Source organism: Ammospiza caudacuta, chromosome 21 (assembly GCF_027887145.1).
Source record: "Ammospiza caudacuta isolate bAmmCau1 chromosome 21, bAmmCau1.pri, whole genome shotgun sequence".
Lineage (NCBI taxonomy): Eukaryota > Metazoa > Chordata > Aves > Passeriformes > Passerellidae > Ammospiza > Ammospiza caudacuta.
The window spans coordinates 7,653,876-7,670,932 of record NC_080613.1 but is presented as its reverse complement, the minus strand read 5'-3'; the positions used below and the strand labels follow the sequence as shown (position 1 = coordinate 7,670,932).

At 47.1% G+C, this 17,057-nt stretch overlaps 1 protein-coding gene across 1 annotated transcript in view; it reads right to left on the bottom strand.

Annotated features, from left to right (window-relative positions):
- ASTN2 (astrotactin 2) overlaps positions 1–17,057 on the bottom strand; it is a 358,985-nt gene that overhangs the window by 294,638 nt on the left and 47,290 nt on the right. Inside the window, exon 2 of the mRNA XM_058818098.1 lies at positions 5,506–5,693. Coding sequence (XP_058674081.1) covers positions 5,506–5,693 — 188 coding nt within the window. The remainder of the gene's footprint in view (positions 1–5,505; positions 5,694–17,057) is intronic.

Here is a 17,057-nt window from a genome sequence, read left to right as displayed (position 1 = left end):
GCAGAAGGGGCCAAAGAGGAGTTTGTAGGGTTTAAAATGTAACACAGTGTGGTGATGTAATGATTCTTATAGGCTGTATGGAAATGCTATAGGATTTGTATCTTGTACTAGATCGGTTAGTGAGAATCAGAATATTCAGCACAGAAGAAGATTTATTGTATTGTAACGGGAACCTCGATTTCTTACCTTTTTGCTCTCCCACCCTCTCACCCTCTCTCCCCCTCTCTTCTCTCATTCCTGCTCTGAGCTGTGTTTGGCAGCTCCCAGCAGGGCCCTGCACCCAGGCCCTTTGCAATAAACCCCAAGTTCCAGACCTGGCTGCAGAGATCTCTCATCTTCATCCATCCCCACCGTGCTACGCCCTGACGCTCCTACAGTAGGGAAATGAGCAACCTCCCAAAGAATGGCCAACCTGAGGGAATGCTGGGGCTGAAGGACCCCAAGTGGGATGGGCCCAAAGCCCAGAGGATCTGGGGTCACTCCTGAGAGCTGTTTGCTGGGGACAATGGGAATCAGCCCAGCTCTGAGAAGGGTTTCAGCCTCCTCTCCCCTCCCATTCAAGCCCAGTTGCACTGGTATGATCTTATATCCACCTGTGGGAAGGAGAGCAACCATAGAATCATGGAATGGCCTGGGTTGGGAGGGAACGTGTCACAGACACATTTTCTGAAAAATCCTTTCCTTAGGATTTTTCCTCCTGAGAAGCTGGGAGGCCTCAGGAACAAAATGTAAACAATGATTATCTGCTGCTGTGGAATGCAACAGGTGCATCTGGGATTGGTCTCATGTGGTTGTTTCTAATTAATGGCCAAGCACAGTCAGCTGGCTTGGACAGAGAGCCTGAGCCACAAACCTTTGTTATCATTCTTTTCTATTCTTAGCTAGCCTTCTGATTAAACTTTTTCTTCTATTTTTTTTAGTATACTTTTAATGTAATATGTATCATAAAATAATAAATCAAGCCTTCTGAAACATGGCGTCAGATCCTCATCTCTTCCCTCATCCTCAGACCCCTGTGAACACCACCACATTTTTCCTCATGACCACTCTCCAAAAACCCAGCTTGTTTCTGCTGGAGCTGGAGCAGAAGCAGCACAGAGCACCTTTCTAAACCTCCCAGCTTGCAGGGATGGGCCTGGCTCTGGTATCCCATATGAGAGATATTTATTTTTTTACTGGCATCACTCACAAGAGAGGAAATCCCATCAATCCACCAGCAGGATGCGATGGGGCTTTGCATCCTCTCCCCAAACTGCATCCCCACACTCACAGGGTGCAATGATCAAAGGGTCAGTGCAGAGATAAAACCTGTCTGTCCCACGCAGAGCCTGACAAACAGCCCCTTCTTGGCCAAAGCCTCCAGACATGGCCCAGGGCTGGATTTAACACCACACAAAACAATAATTAAACTGGGACACGAGGCGGTGGGGAGCAACAAAAAAAATAAATCTCTCTTATGTTCTGTTAAATTCAGCAATTTACAAGGCTGGAATAATTAGTGGTTTAAAATGTTTTGACACAAGCAGCCCCAATAATCATGATAAATCATATCAGGCATATGCCCAGATCCTTGAAGTGACAGATGACAAACAGAGCAGTGACAAGATGCTCCATCACACAGGGAATCATTGAGTTAATGGAAGAATTATTGCTTCTGAAATCCACTCTAGTCCCATTGTGGGGAACATTCCAATTTATCAAAGCCAAATGAACATTAATTGCTGCAGCCTGGTAAGTTTTCGAGCTGCTGTGACCTTCATTGAATTTTAATCCAAAACAGATAAGATTTACTTCCACACAATAGGAAACAACACAATTAAACCCAAATGACAGCTGAGATTATGGTGAAAAAACACAACAGGCATAATGACAAAAATATTGATTCCTTTCTACTTGACACTGTGCTTAAAAAAAAGGGTAAATAAATAAAGTCTTGCATTTGCATATTTGTTTTTCGTTTCCCTTTATCCCTTCTTTTCATTTGGGAGACAAATTTCAGATGCTCAAGCCAAGAGGAAATGGGTGGCACAGAGTAATGGAGACTGAATTCCCTTTAACTGCAGTAATTAATGTTATGTCTCATTGGGGAGAGATTAAGAAAAAACAGTTAGGAAAGGAAAAAAAAATAAAAATTAAGTATTATCTAGCTGTCAAAGATGCCCTTGAGCTGGGGAAGGGAGGTGTGAAGAGGGTGACAGTCAGTCAGTGCTCTGCAGGGGTAGATGGTGGCCACAGGGGCAGGGGCCATGGACACTTTCCTGCTGCACTGGAAGCAAACCAACCCCAAAATGCTAGGGAGTGACAGCCAGAACTATTGGAAAGAGGAATAGACCCAGGATTTGCACCTCCCTGGAGCCCCCATGCAGCACAGAGGGTGTCTCGGTTTTAGAGGCAGAGCAGGAGCTCCCAGCCAGGCCATAAACACCTTCAGAAACTCAACCAGGTCCTGCCTTGGAGATGCCTCACTGCCCAATAACCGTGCCAAGTGCTCCCTAGGAGAGGAATTAACCAAATTCCCCAGGGAAACCTTCCCCAGCTCCTCTAAATCACCTGGAGCAGGAGGACAGAGGTAAAAACAAGTGTTAGAGCCACTTAAAGGAGACGAAGGAAACACTTGGCCATGTCCCCTCCTGTCCCCTGGGGTGGGATGTGGGCTGATGATGGTCAGGGCAGCACTGGGCTGGGCTGGAATTCTGTCCACAGCAGTGATGGTGGTTTAGTTCATAAAAACACACACAGGAGACACTGGGCTTCGTGGTAGGAAAAGGAAGGAAAAGTATTTGGAGAGGAAGGAAAAGTATTTGGATCCAAGGAGGACACAGGTTGTATCCCAAGGCACAAGTGATATGGACATAGAGGATGTGGGGACAGGAGGGGAAACCCAGGATCCCCCCTGTGCCAAGCACAGCACAGCCAGGGAACCCCACTGCTGGGGTAGGAGAGCTCAAGTGATGGGGACCCTCTGGGATGTGCTGCAGGTGAGGTTAGGAAAGGAAATAAATGAGTGGGAAAGCAGCCCAGGGACCTGGGTGAAATAAGAAACAAACAGCTGTGCCCATTTTATTTCCCCTATAGAGCTCCATGAGGCCTCAAGGAAGGAAAAAATAAAATAAAACAAAAAGTAACAAACCAACAAAACAGAGTCATCCTTGCTGGTAACTCAAAACTTGGCTTGGGTTCACTCAAAAAGTTAATGAACCTTCTGAAAAAATATGGCCAGAGTTTCAAGCCTGTGCTGCAGTCCTGACCCAGGGAAGGGATCTGCAGGGCTCCTGCCTCCCCAGGGACACATGTGCAGCCCAGAGCCCAGCCCAGACCCAGATCCATGCCCAGGACCTCAGCTCCTGCTGCAGGGAATGCCAGGATTTAGAGACAGTGAAATTACAGCTGACGGTGTGTGGCAGGAACAACTCCTCCTCTCCTGTTGCTTTTGCAGGAGGGAAGAGAGGTACAGGGCAGGAATTAACTCACAGCAAAGCCATGGGTGCTCCCACACCATTGGCAAAGCCCATTTTCCCTGACTAAACTGGGATTAGAGCCCAGACCCATTCCTGTGATATTTCTGTGACATGGCCAGCAGTGCTGCCAGCTCCATCCCCCATTTGAGGTGCAGCAAAGGAAAGCTCTGGCCAGAAGCTTCTCAAAGCAACTTCCCAAGCATTCACACATTACAATCATCTCCTGTATTTCAGAGAGCATCTTCAGCAAGGGCTGAGGAGCAGGACTGAATCTCTCTACACTACAGAAAATCTGCATTTCAAGCAGGAAGCACCAGGCTGCAGAGAAAGTGTCACCCCACAGACACAGCACAATTCTCCAGGGCTCAGGTTTGCCCACAGCAGCCGAACAATCCCATATTCAAACCTGCTGCCAGGGATGGAGCTTTTCACACCCACACATGCTGTGCTGTTTTCTTGCTTTGTTCTGTCTCTCACTTGTATTTTCAGGCTCATTTTCCAAGTATGCAGTTCTAACCCTTTCCCCCTCTCCAACATCCGTCCCATTGACAATTCAGCCGGAATAAAATATTCCTTTATCCAGCTCAGTAAGATGCAGCCCCCAACTCCTTTCCTTTCTGTTATCCAGCACCTTATCTTGCCCAACAAGCCTCTCTCCCTTCTCACATGCATTCAGTGCCAGGTCTGAAGTCCCACTGATGAGACACGCCAAAAAACAGGTTTAAGTTGTAAAAGCCAAATAGCTGCTTGTTCAAATAAAAAAAATATTAAAAAAACCCTAAAAATAAAGGATTTGTGCAGCCATTGTCTGTGTGACTCCTTCCAGAACTAAGGACAGAAGCTGTGGAGATGACCCAGATTTTAAGAGATGAACAGGTTCACCTTTTGCAGAGGGTTGTGGGATCCCCAGGCCCTTAAAAGACTTGATTTGGCAAATGAATGGCATGCACACAGACTGCATATACCAACCTAACTTCCTTTTTTCTGTCTCTTATCCCAATGGGATTGAAGGGACAACACACTGAATCCCATCTTACAGATGGAGCTCTGAAGCATGGAGCAGAGCCAAACACGTAGGCAAGCACCTCATGTGATACTGCAACTTTAAAAGGCAGCACAGCACATAAACAGTGCATTATTAAAAGGTCACAAACACCCCAGATGGAGACATTCAAAGCACTGGATCATCTTTTTACTTTTAGGTCAGGCTTGTCCTTTGCAAGAAATGCTGCAGCCCTTACTCACTTAATGATAAACTTCAGCTTCAGAAAGAAATGGCCAAGCCCAAAACCTTGTGTTTGCACAATGCCCAAATACAAAAACCAAACAGAAACACCCCACTGGCACTTCACCACTTTCCAGCACAGACAAGAGGAACTACAAGGATCCTTTTTACCTTCCCAACACCTTCTTCCTGACACTCTTTTGTTTTGTTTCATTTTCTCAGAAGATCAAGCACTGTGCTGTTTTTTTGTGGGCTTTTTTTGGTTTGTTTTGGGGGTTTTGGGTTTTTTTTTTAGATTTTAGTTTGTTTTGTCGGGGTTTTTGTTTGTTTAGGTTTTTTGTTTGTTTGTTTGTTTTGGGGCTTTTTTGTTTATTTTTTTTGTTGTTGTTGCTTTGGGTTTTGAGGTGTTTAGCTGGTTTTGGTTTTGGTTGTCGTTTTGTTTTGGTTTTTTTTTTGTTTTTTGTTGTTGCTTTGGGGGTTTTTTGGTTGTTTTTTGGAGGTTTGTTGTTGTTGTTTTTTGGGGTTTTTTTTGTTTTTGTTGCTTTTGGTACTTTTGTTGGGGTTTTGGGGGGTTTTTTGTTTTTTTTTTTTTTTTTTTGTGGTTGTGGGGGGTTTTTGGGGGGTTTTTTGTTTTTGTGTTTGGTTTTTTTGTGTCTGTTTTTTTTTTTTTTTTTCTTTTTTTCCTGGCCCATTCAAACACATCTCTCCCTTTCTGAAGACCCAACCAAGAAGGCACACAAACATAACCAAACCAGACTCACCCCCCTTCCTCCAAGGGGGTCCCCTCCATCCCTTTGGGTGCCCCCATCAGCTGGGACTCACCATGACTGAGATATGCAGGATGTGCATCTGCTCCTCCACGATCTCCGAGGGCTCCTGGAGGCTGGGTGGGGTGGCCCTGGAGAGCTGCTCAGCGCTGCTCATGGACACGTGGAAGTACAGGGTGCCATTCTCCAGCCACTGCTGCTTCCAGTGCACCAGCGAAATGTCCGACACCGTCCCCGACATCTCTGCAGGGACACAACACACAGCTCAGGGTCAGCTTTCCCCACCATGCCCAAAGGTGTTATTCTAAATAATTGCTAATTATTCTAAATTTCTTTCATCAAAGAAATTGGGACTTTTGAGTCTTTCCCCCTTTCCTTTTGAGTCTTTAAATAGTGCTTCTATTTCATTTTAGTCTCTACCTGTTACTTCTCTTATATATGAACAGAAGTGTTTGTCTTCGTTTATAAAAATCAAGGGGCTTCAGAGTGCCTGGGGATTTCTAGAATAGGAAGGCAGGAACAGGAAATCACACAGGATGCCCTAAACCTCCTGTGGCTTTCCCAGGAAACAGGATGGAAAAAGCTCCCAAGGAGCTGCAGCCCAGCCCAAGGGAGTTTCATAGCTCAGGGAGGCCAGGCAAGGCAGGGTGCAGACACCAGAACACACTTTGCTGGCACAGACAATGGAAACCTCCTTCCAGCTCAGCTGTATTTAATGGGGACACTCTCACAGCTCCAGCAACAAGGGAAAAACCTCCAGGCTTGAAAATATCCATTGACATTGGAGCTGCACCTGCCAGTCACCTTCTGGTGGTTTTACATCCCCCAATCCTGATTTACAGCACACACCACCAGCCTTCCCTGACCTAGGGCACTGAATTGGGGGTTTGGAGAGCCCAAAGGGCACCCCCAGACCTGCAGAGCTGTGGAGGCAGCAGCTCCCAGGCTCAGCTGCAGCTCCTGAGTGGGCCAGGAGCACTGGCAGCTCCACAGCTGCCCAGCACAGCTCCCCACACAGCTCCCTGCAGAGAATGGGTTTGGCAGTTTGGCAGCTGAATCCAAACCAAAAGAATAAAAACACTAGTACAAAATGAACCAAAATATTTCTCCTTCCACCACATCTTTTTTGTGTTTGTTTTTTCCATTCCCAGCATAAGCAATGGGAAGACAGACAGGTCTTCTTAGTCACTGGGCCCAGAGCTTCAGCAGCTTTGAGGAAGACCCAAATTCAATTCCTGCCTATCTGACAGCCCCTGAGCCACTGCCTGCAGGTGTGTCTGCCCCAGGACAGTGAGGAACACAAGCTCAGGCGCACAAGAACAGAGACAAGGTTCTCCTCCTCCTCGGCTGCAGAGGGTCAGTGGGGAGGACAGCACTTGTTCCCCTGAGGGACACTTGGGAGGTGAGCAACCACTCAGGCTGCAAGAGCAGGCACCTGCACTTCTACAAAAACCCAGCCTGTGACTGTGTTCACAGGGGTCTCAGGTTGAGGGAAGAAATGAGGATCTGACTCCATGCTTCAGAAGGCTGATTTATTATTTTATGATATATATTGCATATATATCATAAAATATCATATACATACATATATATCATTAAATATCATACCTCTGTCCGAACCAGCTGACTGTGATTGGCCATTAATTACAACAAACCAACATGGGCCAATCACAGATGCACCTGTTGCATTCCACAGCAGCAGATAATCATTGTTTACATTTTGTTCCTGAGGCCTCCCAGCTTCTCAGGAGGAAAAATCCTAAGGAAAGGATTTTACATAAAAGATGTCTGCGACACCCAGCGCAACAAAAAAACCTCTCAATCCTTCAGGAACAGCTTTTCTCACCCCTGAAATCAATATATTTTCCAGGAGCAACCTCCTGCCTTACAAATGTGGATCCAAAGAGAGCCAAGCAAGCTCTGATGGAGAAGACCCCATCACACACAGGTCCTTGGGCATGGCCAAGGCCACCCCATCACTACAGATCCCTGGCTCAGCACCTCACTGGTGACACTGGAGCCATTGTATCACCAGAGGGGTTTGCTCATTGCCTCTGGCCCCCTCCCAGCACTGCACCTTCCTTATTCCAAACCCCTGTGCACACCTGAGCACTCAGAGAAAAACCAAACAGCTCCTGACCACACCTGGATGCAGGAGCTCCCTATCACATCCCTGTCATCCTGCTCATCACCCTTCTCTCCTCTGACATAAAATGCTCTTTACTGCAGCAAATCAGCACCAAGAGGGTGCTGCTTGTGCTCTGTAAATCACAGCAACCCTGCAGCTCCTTCTAGACTTGGGAACTTCATGGAAGGAATCTTTTGTGTCCCCTCCAAACAAGGCACAAGCAGAAGGTTCCTTACAGCAGTAAAAATAAGAATAAAATGAGAGAAATATCAAGGCTGCTTAATTGCAGTCATCTTCCCAGCAATACTTCAAAGGTCTGTGCTGAAAAGCATCTCCTTGTCTAATTAAAATCAAAACAAATGCTACTTTGAGGAGCAGAAGCACTCACTCAGCTTTGCAGCAGAAATCCAAGAGCATCCTCAGAGGCAAACAGGCCATGGGAGAGCACGAAAGACTCTGTTATGCAAAGCCATAATCTTAATTCTACCCAGAGGGACAGTCACCCCCAGGAGGGGATGATTTGCAGCATTACACACTCAGCACAGACATATCCTGCAGCAGACCTTTCCTAAGGAGCTCAGCAAGGAGGTTTTATCACCCAGCCCACGTGGATGCCACCAGGACCCCACTGCTGCAGCTCCAAAGGCTACATCCCATTAGGAAAGCAAGGAAAAATCCTCCAGGGTCAACCTTCCTCCAAGTTTTTTCCCTTACGCACACATTTTTTTTGCATGGGATGTTTAAAAGGATCACAGAGAACATTTCTCAGGAGTTCTGAAATATAGGCAATTTTTTGGATTTTAGCCTAGACTGAAGATAAGCCTGTTTCATTTTCAAAAGGTCTCTTCCAAAACTAGAAACTTCAATTTAACATTCATTTCACAATTTTAAGCAAGCCCAGCAGCCAGGAAATTTGTGACAAACACAGACTTGCCAAGCCTGGTACCCATTCCCACACACTTATAAACACTTGTGTGCTTAAACTTTCATTTCAGGGCACCTGGTTACTACCCCAGCACCCCCGGGGCACCACAAACCTTCAATCAGATTCACCACTCACAATAAAAATATTTTTTTAAAAAAGCATTTTCAAGCCCTGTAGCTGCAGAATCCCTCAATCCCCAAACACAAGGAAGTTTTTTGGCCTCATATACCTGACACTGATATTGCTCTGCCTGTGTTTCACTGTGTTTCACATTGTCACTCCACTATCTGCTGTAGTTACAGCAGTGAAAACCCGTCCATCAGCCAGAATGAAATAGTCTGCAGCAAGATTGCCTGCTATCAGAGCTTTCAAAAGCTTTTGGAACAAATTAAGGGCACTCCTGCACCAAAACTGAATGAGATACAGTTAAAGTTTTAAATGTGCAGCAATGGAAAAGACCACAGTCTGTGGCTGTTAAAAAATCTCAGTATCTAGTGGATGGGGAGCTATCAGATGGGGCTCAAACAGCCCTTTGTGGGTAAAGCACCGAGTGAAACAGCCAAACACATCATCAAACATCTGCCATGCCCCTTCCTACCTGCTCACTGTGCTCAGCAGAGGAGACAATGTGAGAAACGCCAATCACTTGTTTTCAGAATTTTAGTTTAATAGTAATAAAATGGTTATAAAAATAGTAATACAGTTAGAGTATTAATAATTTGGACAATTTGAATTAGGACAATATGAGACAATAGAAACAAAGAGTTACGGACATCTGGGTAACTTTTTCTGGGCAGCACGAGCCTGAAAGGACCCAAAAATGGACCCATGTTAACAGAGGATTAACCCTTAAAAGCAATAGCCTGTTGCATATTCATACACCTCATACATGATGCATAAATTCCATTCAAACACAGGATTCTGTCTGGTCAGTGTCAGCTTCTTCCTCTGAATCCTAACAGCGCCTTCGAGGTGGGAAGAAGTTCATTTCTTCTGATAATGGAGCAATAAATTCTTTTTCGCTGAAAGATTTAGGTGTCCTATGGCTGCTATCTCACTGTGAGTCCTTTCTTTTAAAAAGGTATCCTACATAACATAGTTTCTATATTTAGCACAGTACTTAAGAGAATTAACACAGCATAACTCCTAACACAACACATATAACATCTGTTTTAATATTTGCGAAAAGCCAATCATAAAATACATGCATTTTTCACAGACAACGAAGAAACAAAAAGGATCCTCCTTTCCCACAGCAGACAGACAGAGTTCTCCCTTTCCCCTGCTCAAAGACCCCAGACTAGCATCATCTCCATGCTCATAGGACCTGAGGAATCTCTTCTCCCCAACACCAGCAGGTCTCTCTCCCCTCCCAGCCCCATCAGGTGTTTTATTTGTCCCCTTCAGCCAGGTCTAATCAGTTCTTGGAGGCCTGAGGTAGCTCAGCTACCCTTGGGGGCATAAAAATCAGCAAAATTACTTCTCAAGACTTTTTGGCTTCTGTGCAATTAGCTATCCTTAAGTTTGAGGTGAAGTCCCCCAAGTCCTATGAACTGTCTTTTAATTGAAGAGAGAAACTTCTAGGCTTCTTTCCTTTTAAAGAGACAAAAAAAAAAAATTTTGTCGGTCCATCAACAGAGAGCACATTCCTGCACCCAGGTGCCTCCCCAAACCTTCACGACTGCCATCATCTCCCACCACACAGCTCAGCTGAGCCCATGGGGAGCTCCCACCAGGTTTTGGTACCACCTGAGGATGGCCTGAAAATCAGGAAAAGGCACACGGAGCATTTCTGCCTTTTCTGCTCTTCCTCAAGCTCTGTGCCTTACACAGCTTCTACAGTCTTTAACATTTTCCTTGGAAATCAAACAAAAAATCCAAACAAAACTCTTCCCAGGGCTCAGCCCCCGACCTGGGCTTGTGTCCATCATCAGGTCACCCACCCAGGACAAGGAAGGGGACAGCAGTGACCGCATCAAGATCCCTCCCAACCAACTCTCTAATCCCCCTTTTTCCCTTTGCTGCTGCTACAACCCTTTCATATAAACATTTCATTGAAATCTTCAACTTGTATTACAATCAAACTTAAAAGCAAAGGGGCCTAAATGCATTTGGTTGGGAACCAGGAGGATTCCCATAAAAGCAGATTATGCTGGCGTGATGAATACAAAATGAAACAGCAGATATTAAAGTTGCAGGATTGTTACTCCATGCCTTCAGGCTTCTGGCCACCATCTCCTCACTCCTCTCCCTTTTCACTGAAGCCAGGGACAGCCTTTTCACCTCTGCCTTCTCCAGGGCAGCCTGGCAGGCTTGGAAAATTCACCAGCTCTCCCCAGCGTAATGCAATGCCTCAACATCCACCACTTCTGGGGAGTTTGCAGCCCTGCCTTATCTGCCATGGTATTTTACAAAGCCTGTGTTGTATTTAATTGGCTTGTTCTTGCTAATCTACCATGATTATTATATTTTTATTTCATCCTTGAAGGCCATGATTAAAATAAGCCCTTTTGCTTAGAGCAGTTCATCCCCACAAGGTTCCCCACCCCCAGATATCCAAACCCTCCTGGTGCCTCCTCCTGGCTCAGACCTGCTGGGCACTTTCCTGTCAGCACCAGCTGCTTGGGGAGATGGGTGAGCAGCCAGTGAGTAATTTCCAATGCACAGATCCAGGCTCCTAAAGCCTTTTTCCTCCCCACCTGCTCCATCCCAGCAGGAGCTGCAGCCAAGCTTCCTCATCCCACCTGCACAACTCAGCATCCTAACCTGGCAAAGGAAAAGCTGGAGATGTACTCAGTGATTCTATTTCCTTTTAGAGAGACGCAATTCCAGCTTGTGCCCTCTTCTTCCACACCCCAAATCCTGCCTGCCACCCCTTTCCATCTGCTGTTACTCCAGGGGCTCTCCTGGTTTGACGTTCTCCAGAGGCACCAACCTCAGATAAAGTGTTAGTTTAGAGATTCTTCAGTGTGCTAGCTACCACTTATGCTAATAAAGCAAATTTATGCAGAAAGTCATAAACAGAGAGCTCTCCCCAGTGCCCTTGCCAGTGCAGGATTGCTCCCTGCGGAATAGATTATCACACTCGCTGCAGACAAGCTCCAAAATTACTCTAGAAATGGGGCTTCCCCCATGCTCCCAGGGGGGCTATTCTGCAGTCAAACAGGCCCTAAGAGTTGTAAGAGTTTGGGTCTTTTGGTGGCAATGTGGTGGAGTTTTTTATCCGAATCATTAGCTCAGGTTTTCTTTTCCCTCCCTTCACCTCCGCTCCTGTTCCTTCCCTTGCACACCTCCTCCCCTGCTCTCCCCTCACAGAGCTCCCTGGGGCAGCACACAAGCACAGCTGCACATCATAAAAAGTAATAGAGAAGCTCAGAAATTTAAGAAAGAGGCAACAAAAAAGGGATGACAACGTAGCTCTGATCATCTCCCTTCAAAGCCCCTGTCTGTGAGAGCACAGTGCTGCTGCACCTGCAGGGCATTTCAGGGGTGGCTCTGGTGGTGTGCAGGTCTGCGTGGACACAGAATCATGGAATGGTTTGAGTTAGAAAATATCTCTGAGATCATTGAGTCCAGTTGTGATCCCAGCAGTGCCAAATCCAAGGCAGGATGCTGGATGGAGGAGGGATGGAGACAGCCTGGTCTGGGGTGGTTCAAGGGGGTCCTGATGGCACCAAGTGCAGGCTGGAGCACTCTGCATCTCACTGCCAGCAGCATCACACGCCTGACCTTGGATAATCCAAATGGGATTTGCAGTAAAGGGAGTTTGGCTGTTTAGGCCAAATGAGATTTGCAATAAAGGGAGTTTGGCTGTTTAGGCAAAACAGGATTTGCAGAAAGGGAGTTTGGCTGTTTAGGCCAAATGAGATTTGCAATAAAGGGGGTTTGGCTATTTAGGCAAAACAGGATTTGCAGTAAAGGGGGTTTGGCTGTTTCCAGGCTCTGCTGGAAGGACAAGAACAAGCAGCCAAGTTCAGGCAGGCTCCTGGGATCAGTCACCTGGAAATCACAGAGATGTGGGAGGAACTGAGCTGCCACCAAAGGGGTCATGACCACCAGAGCAATGGGACTGATGGTGAGGGCAGATCCCAAGCTCAACAGGAACCCAAAAAACAAGAAAATCTCCTTGGTTTGGATGGAGAGCTTGCAGTCTGCATCATCCAGGAGAAGAGTGAGGTGAGCAGGGAGGACAGAGTCAGCCCCAGCCCCTGGAAACTCTTCAGACAACCAGAGGGCTGGGCTGCTCCAACTCAGCTCTCTTGGTCTTAGCTCTGGAGCCTTCTGCACCATCCCCACATCCCTTTGGCCTTTCTAATCCTGGCTTTAGGGTCCCTGGACACATCAGGGAGCAGATATTGATTTGCCTGAGCTACCCACAGATCTCAGTCTGATTCCACAAACCCCAGAGAAGCTCAGCACACTGTGTGCTCCTGCAGCAGCTCTGATTGCAATTCATGCTCCAGCACATTACCCTTATTTATAATGCCAGGGCTTCCGTGTGGTGCCTCAGGCACTCTGAAATTATTACAAGGCTCTTTAACTTTCAATTCCCTTCCATTCAATTCCATCTTCACCTGTCAGCAGAGGCTCCCCCTGGCCAGTGCTGGGATCTGATCCTGCAGGAATTGCTGGCACATGGGTGAGACATCTCCATTGGAATGAGAAGCACCAGGTATGGCAGAGCAAGGGGGAGTGTCACAGGCATCTTTTATGGAAAATCTTTTCCTTAGGATTTTTCCCCCTGAGAAGCTGAGAGACCTCAGGAACAAAATGTAAACAATGGTTATCTGCTGCTGTGGAATGCAACAGGTGCATCTGGGATTGGTCTCATGTTGGTTGTTTCTAATTAATGGCCAATCAGAGTCAGCTGGCTCAGACAGAGTCCAAGCCACAAACCTTTGTCCTCATTCTTTCTTTTTCTATTCTTAGCTAGCCTTCTGATGAAATCCTTTCTTCTATTCTTTTAGTATAGTTTTAAAATAATATATATAATAAAATAATAAATTAAGCCTTCTGAAACATGGAGTCAGATCCTCATCTCTTCTATCATCCTAAGAAGCACACCTGGGTGAGGCTTTTTTAGAGAGAGGAGAAACCAGGGGTGCTCAGCCACAGCCCCTCTGTGGTATGATTGGGCACTGGGATGACCTGCCCAGGGAGGTGATGGAGTCACCTTCCCTGGATGTGGCACTTGGTGCCATGGGGACTTGGGGGCCCTCACAAACACCACACACAGGAAACGCTGGCACATGGAAACAGGGCCAGATGGGTTGTAGTCCACAGAAGGAGAGGGAAGGAGCCCAGTCAGCCCCACCTGTCTGCATCCTGCATTGCTGCTGCTTCCCTTCCCTGGGCACTGGGAGGGCCGGGCTGAGGATGCCTTTTCCTCAAGCACAGCCACCATGGCAGCAGGGCAGTGTCAGGATGGCACCAGATGAGGCTTGTGCAAAGGGAAAACATTTGGAAAGCCCCCCCCCCCCCCCCACACCATGTGCAGGTGACAGCAGCAACAGCAACTTTCCCTTTGTCTGTGAGTTTCTGCAGGAGCAGGGCAAGGGCAGCCCAGTACAGCAGGGTGGGCATCAGGGCAGAGCAGACCTGTCACAAAGGGACAGAGAGGGAATGTACTTGTCTTCCCTGCAAGCTGTGACAGGAGCAGAAGGGCAGCATGACACATTCAGGTGATTTGCAGAGTGTGGCACAGCCAGGCAGGCTCCAGGACAAAGCAGGGAGGTGCATTTGCTTTACAGCTGCCGAGGAGCAAGCACCAGCCCCGAGGGGTGAGCACTGCTCCAAGCTCCATTAGAGCCAGCCAAGAGCTTTATAAGTCCTTTGCATTTTTAAACCTCTCTTTGGGAAGCAGACCTCTTAAAATGATAAGGCAGTTTGATAGCTCAGGGCTCTGCTCAGACTGTGAAGTAATTTTTCAACAATGGTTCCTCCACGGACCTGCCCTCCCAAAGGGGAGGTGGAACAGGCAGAGGAGGAGGAGAAAACAGGAGAGAGGAGGTCTGGTTGCCTTCTACAAACACTAAGACAGCTCTACATGCTGAGAGATGGATGCCCTTCTCCAAGGAGAAGGAGCTGGTTGGGTATTTTCAGGAGAGAAGAAAAAGCAGCTATAGTGCATTGCTTGTGATCTTCTGCCTCTGTGTCACCTGGAGCACCAGGTGGGTGCATCCAAAGCCAAACAGGCTGAAAATTCTGGGTATTCCCTTGCCCAAAAAGGCAAAAAATATCAGTTACCAGGAATGATCAGTTGCTGCTGCCCCTTCACTCACAGGGTCCTTTCTCTGCTGTCAAGGCAGACATCCACAGTGGTTACTAAAGGATTAAGAATCTTACCCCTACTCCAGAACTGCCTGAAAAGCCCCTAGAGCCTTGCCAGCTATCCAAGGTACCACTCAAGCAGCCAGTTTTGTCTGGACTGCTCAACAAACCCCAAATCCAGCTCTTACCTACACAAATGAGTTCTTGCAGCCTCACAGAAAATTCATTTCTCTCTAAGACTGTAACACCTTAACCCAGGAGCAACCTTGCATGTTTATCCACCCCAGCAAGGACCCAGGACACTGTGACAGGAATGGCCCAGAGTGTCCCAGCCCAGGACACAGTGACAGGAATGGCCCAGAGTGTCCCAGGACACTGCATCATCCTCCCACTGGCCAAGCACCACCAGAGCTCTGCAGGAGAGAAGCCCAGCAAGGGCTAAGGGAGAGCAGACTGCTGCTCCTGAAGATGCCATCCCAGATGGGATGCTGCTCCTAAAGATGCCATGTCCCTCTGAGCAGGACAAATCACCTGGGCAGCCTCAGCCCTGGAGCCAAGGGCTGCCCTTGCAGGCTGCAAACCCCCAGGCTGCCAGAAGCAAAAAGGTTTGCTGGGATGAGCTGTGAAAATTCTCACCTCTCTCTGGCCTGGCTCCCACTGCAGTGAACTGGGCTCAAAGCTGCTGATGGAAGAGCACAGCAAAGTCACTGCAGGGCTCAGAAAGTGGCATCATAAGATGAGGAGACATTAAAACCCAAAATAATAAAAGCAACCAAATTTATTAAGGCTTCTCAGAGCCTGGGAGCAAAACAATTTTTCCCCATTTAAAAGCGGGTAAGGCATAAGAGAAGCTGAGCAATTTGTCAGAGATTGGAAGCAACAAAGTGAGAGAGACCAAAGCCTGAAGCAGACAGCACACACAGACACCACCCTGCCACCCCATTCCAGTCTTTTTCCTGCAGCTTCCCCAGCAGGAAAGGCTAATCCATGTCATTATCTGGTTCCCCCACCATTAGATCCAACAGCAGCATGGTCTCATTTGCTGTCCTAACAAGAGCCTCAGTGAAAGCTGCACAGGAGCTGCCCAAAAAGGGGCACCCACACTGAGACAAAAGAGACACAGAGCACTGTTCCTCTTGATCTGCATACACAAAAGGTCATGGGAAAGTGGCAGAGGGGGATGAATCCTGCAGCCTCATTAGAGGGAAAGAAACTGTTTCTGCAAATAATTGATTTCTAAATTTATCCCCTAATTAAATAGGTTCCCTGGACGAATCTGCATGCAGGATGCAAGGTGATGATTTAGTGCCTGGCTTCCTCCAGGAACACATCAACACATGTTTGCAAATTGTCTCTCTGCCAGCCTCAAAGGAAAGGTGATCATCTCCCCACACCCACTCTCCTGAGCCCCTCCTGACACCTGGAGCCTGGGCACACCTGGCTGAGCCCCCTCTGTGCCAGGTTCATCAGAGCCACATACAGAAACAAGGATGTTTGTCACCAGTCCCCATGCTCCAGGCACCCATCCCTGATCACACCCTGCCCCATGCTGTTCAACCTTCTAGTTTCTCAACTGGCAAAAACTCTGAGCTGATTAATATCTCTATCAGCATCTGTCTTGGGATGCACTTGACATTGGCCATCAGCTGTGTCATTACACACCTTTCAGTGTGACACATGACATGGAGTGAAACCACCCAACTAGATGAGACAGAAAATTCTCATTTAGTGCCAGAGTTCAGACTTAAATGTTTTGGCATTGTTGTGGAATCTGATTGTTGTTAAAATTTTATTTTTCTTCCTCATTTTAGGGGTCAAGCTGAATCTGACTTTCAATTGCTTGAAACTGCCAAGAAACTGGAGATGACTGGCATCAGATTCCACCTTGCCTCCGACTGTGAGGGCACAAAATCAACCTGGCAGTTTCACACATGGGTGTGCTAGTGTTCCAGGTATGGCAGGGATGGCAGACTCTGTCCTTTAGCATGTCTTGGAGTAAGTCTCTCATTTTAACATCAGGTGTCTCTGATGCCTTGGAAATTTAATATGCTCTATGGTCAAGGAATGTCATTTAAGCCCCCAAAATTCTGTTTGGTGCAGATTGTTCTTGTACAGAGAGAAGAGCATCAAAACCAAGTGACAGTGAAGTAGGGGGGCCTTGTTTGAAGTTAGGTGTGCGATGAGAGAAAATCATCAATTAATTCAATTTTTGGAATAGCCCTGGGACAGATCTGTCATCCTGGAATTTTGGTTTGGTTTCTCTTATTTCAATATTCCAATGGAT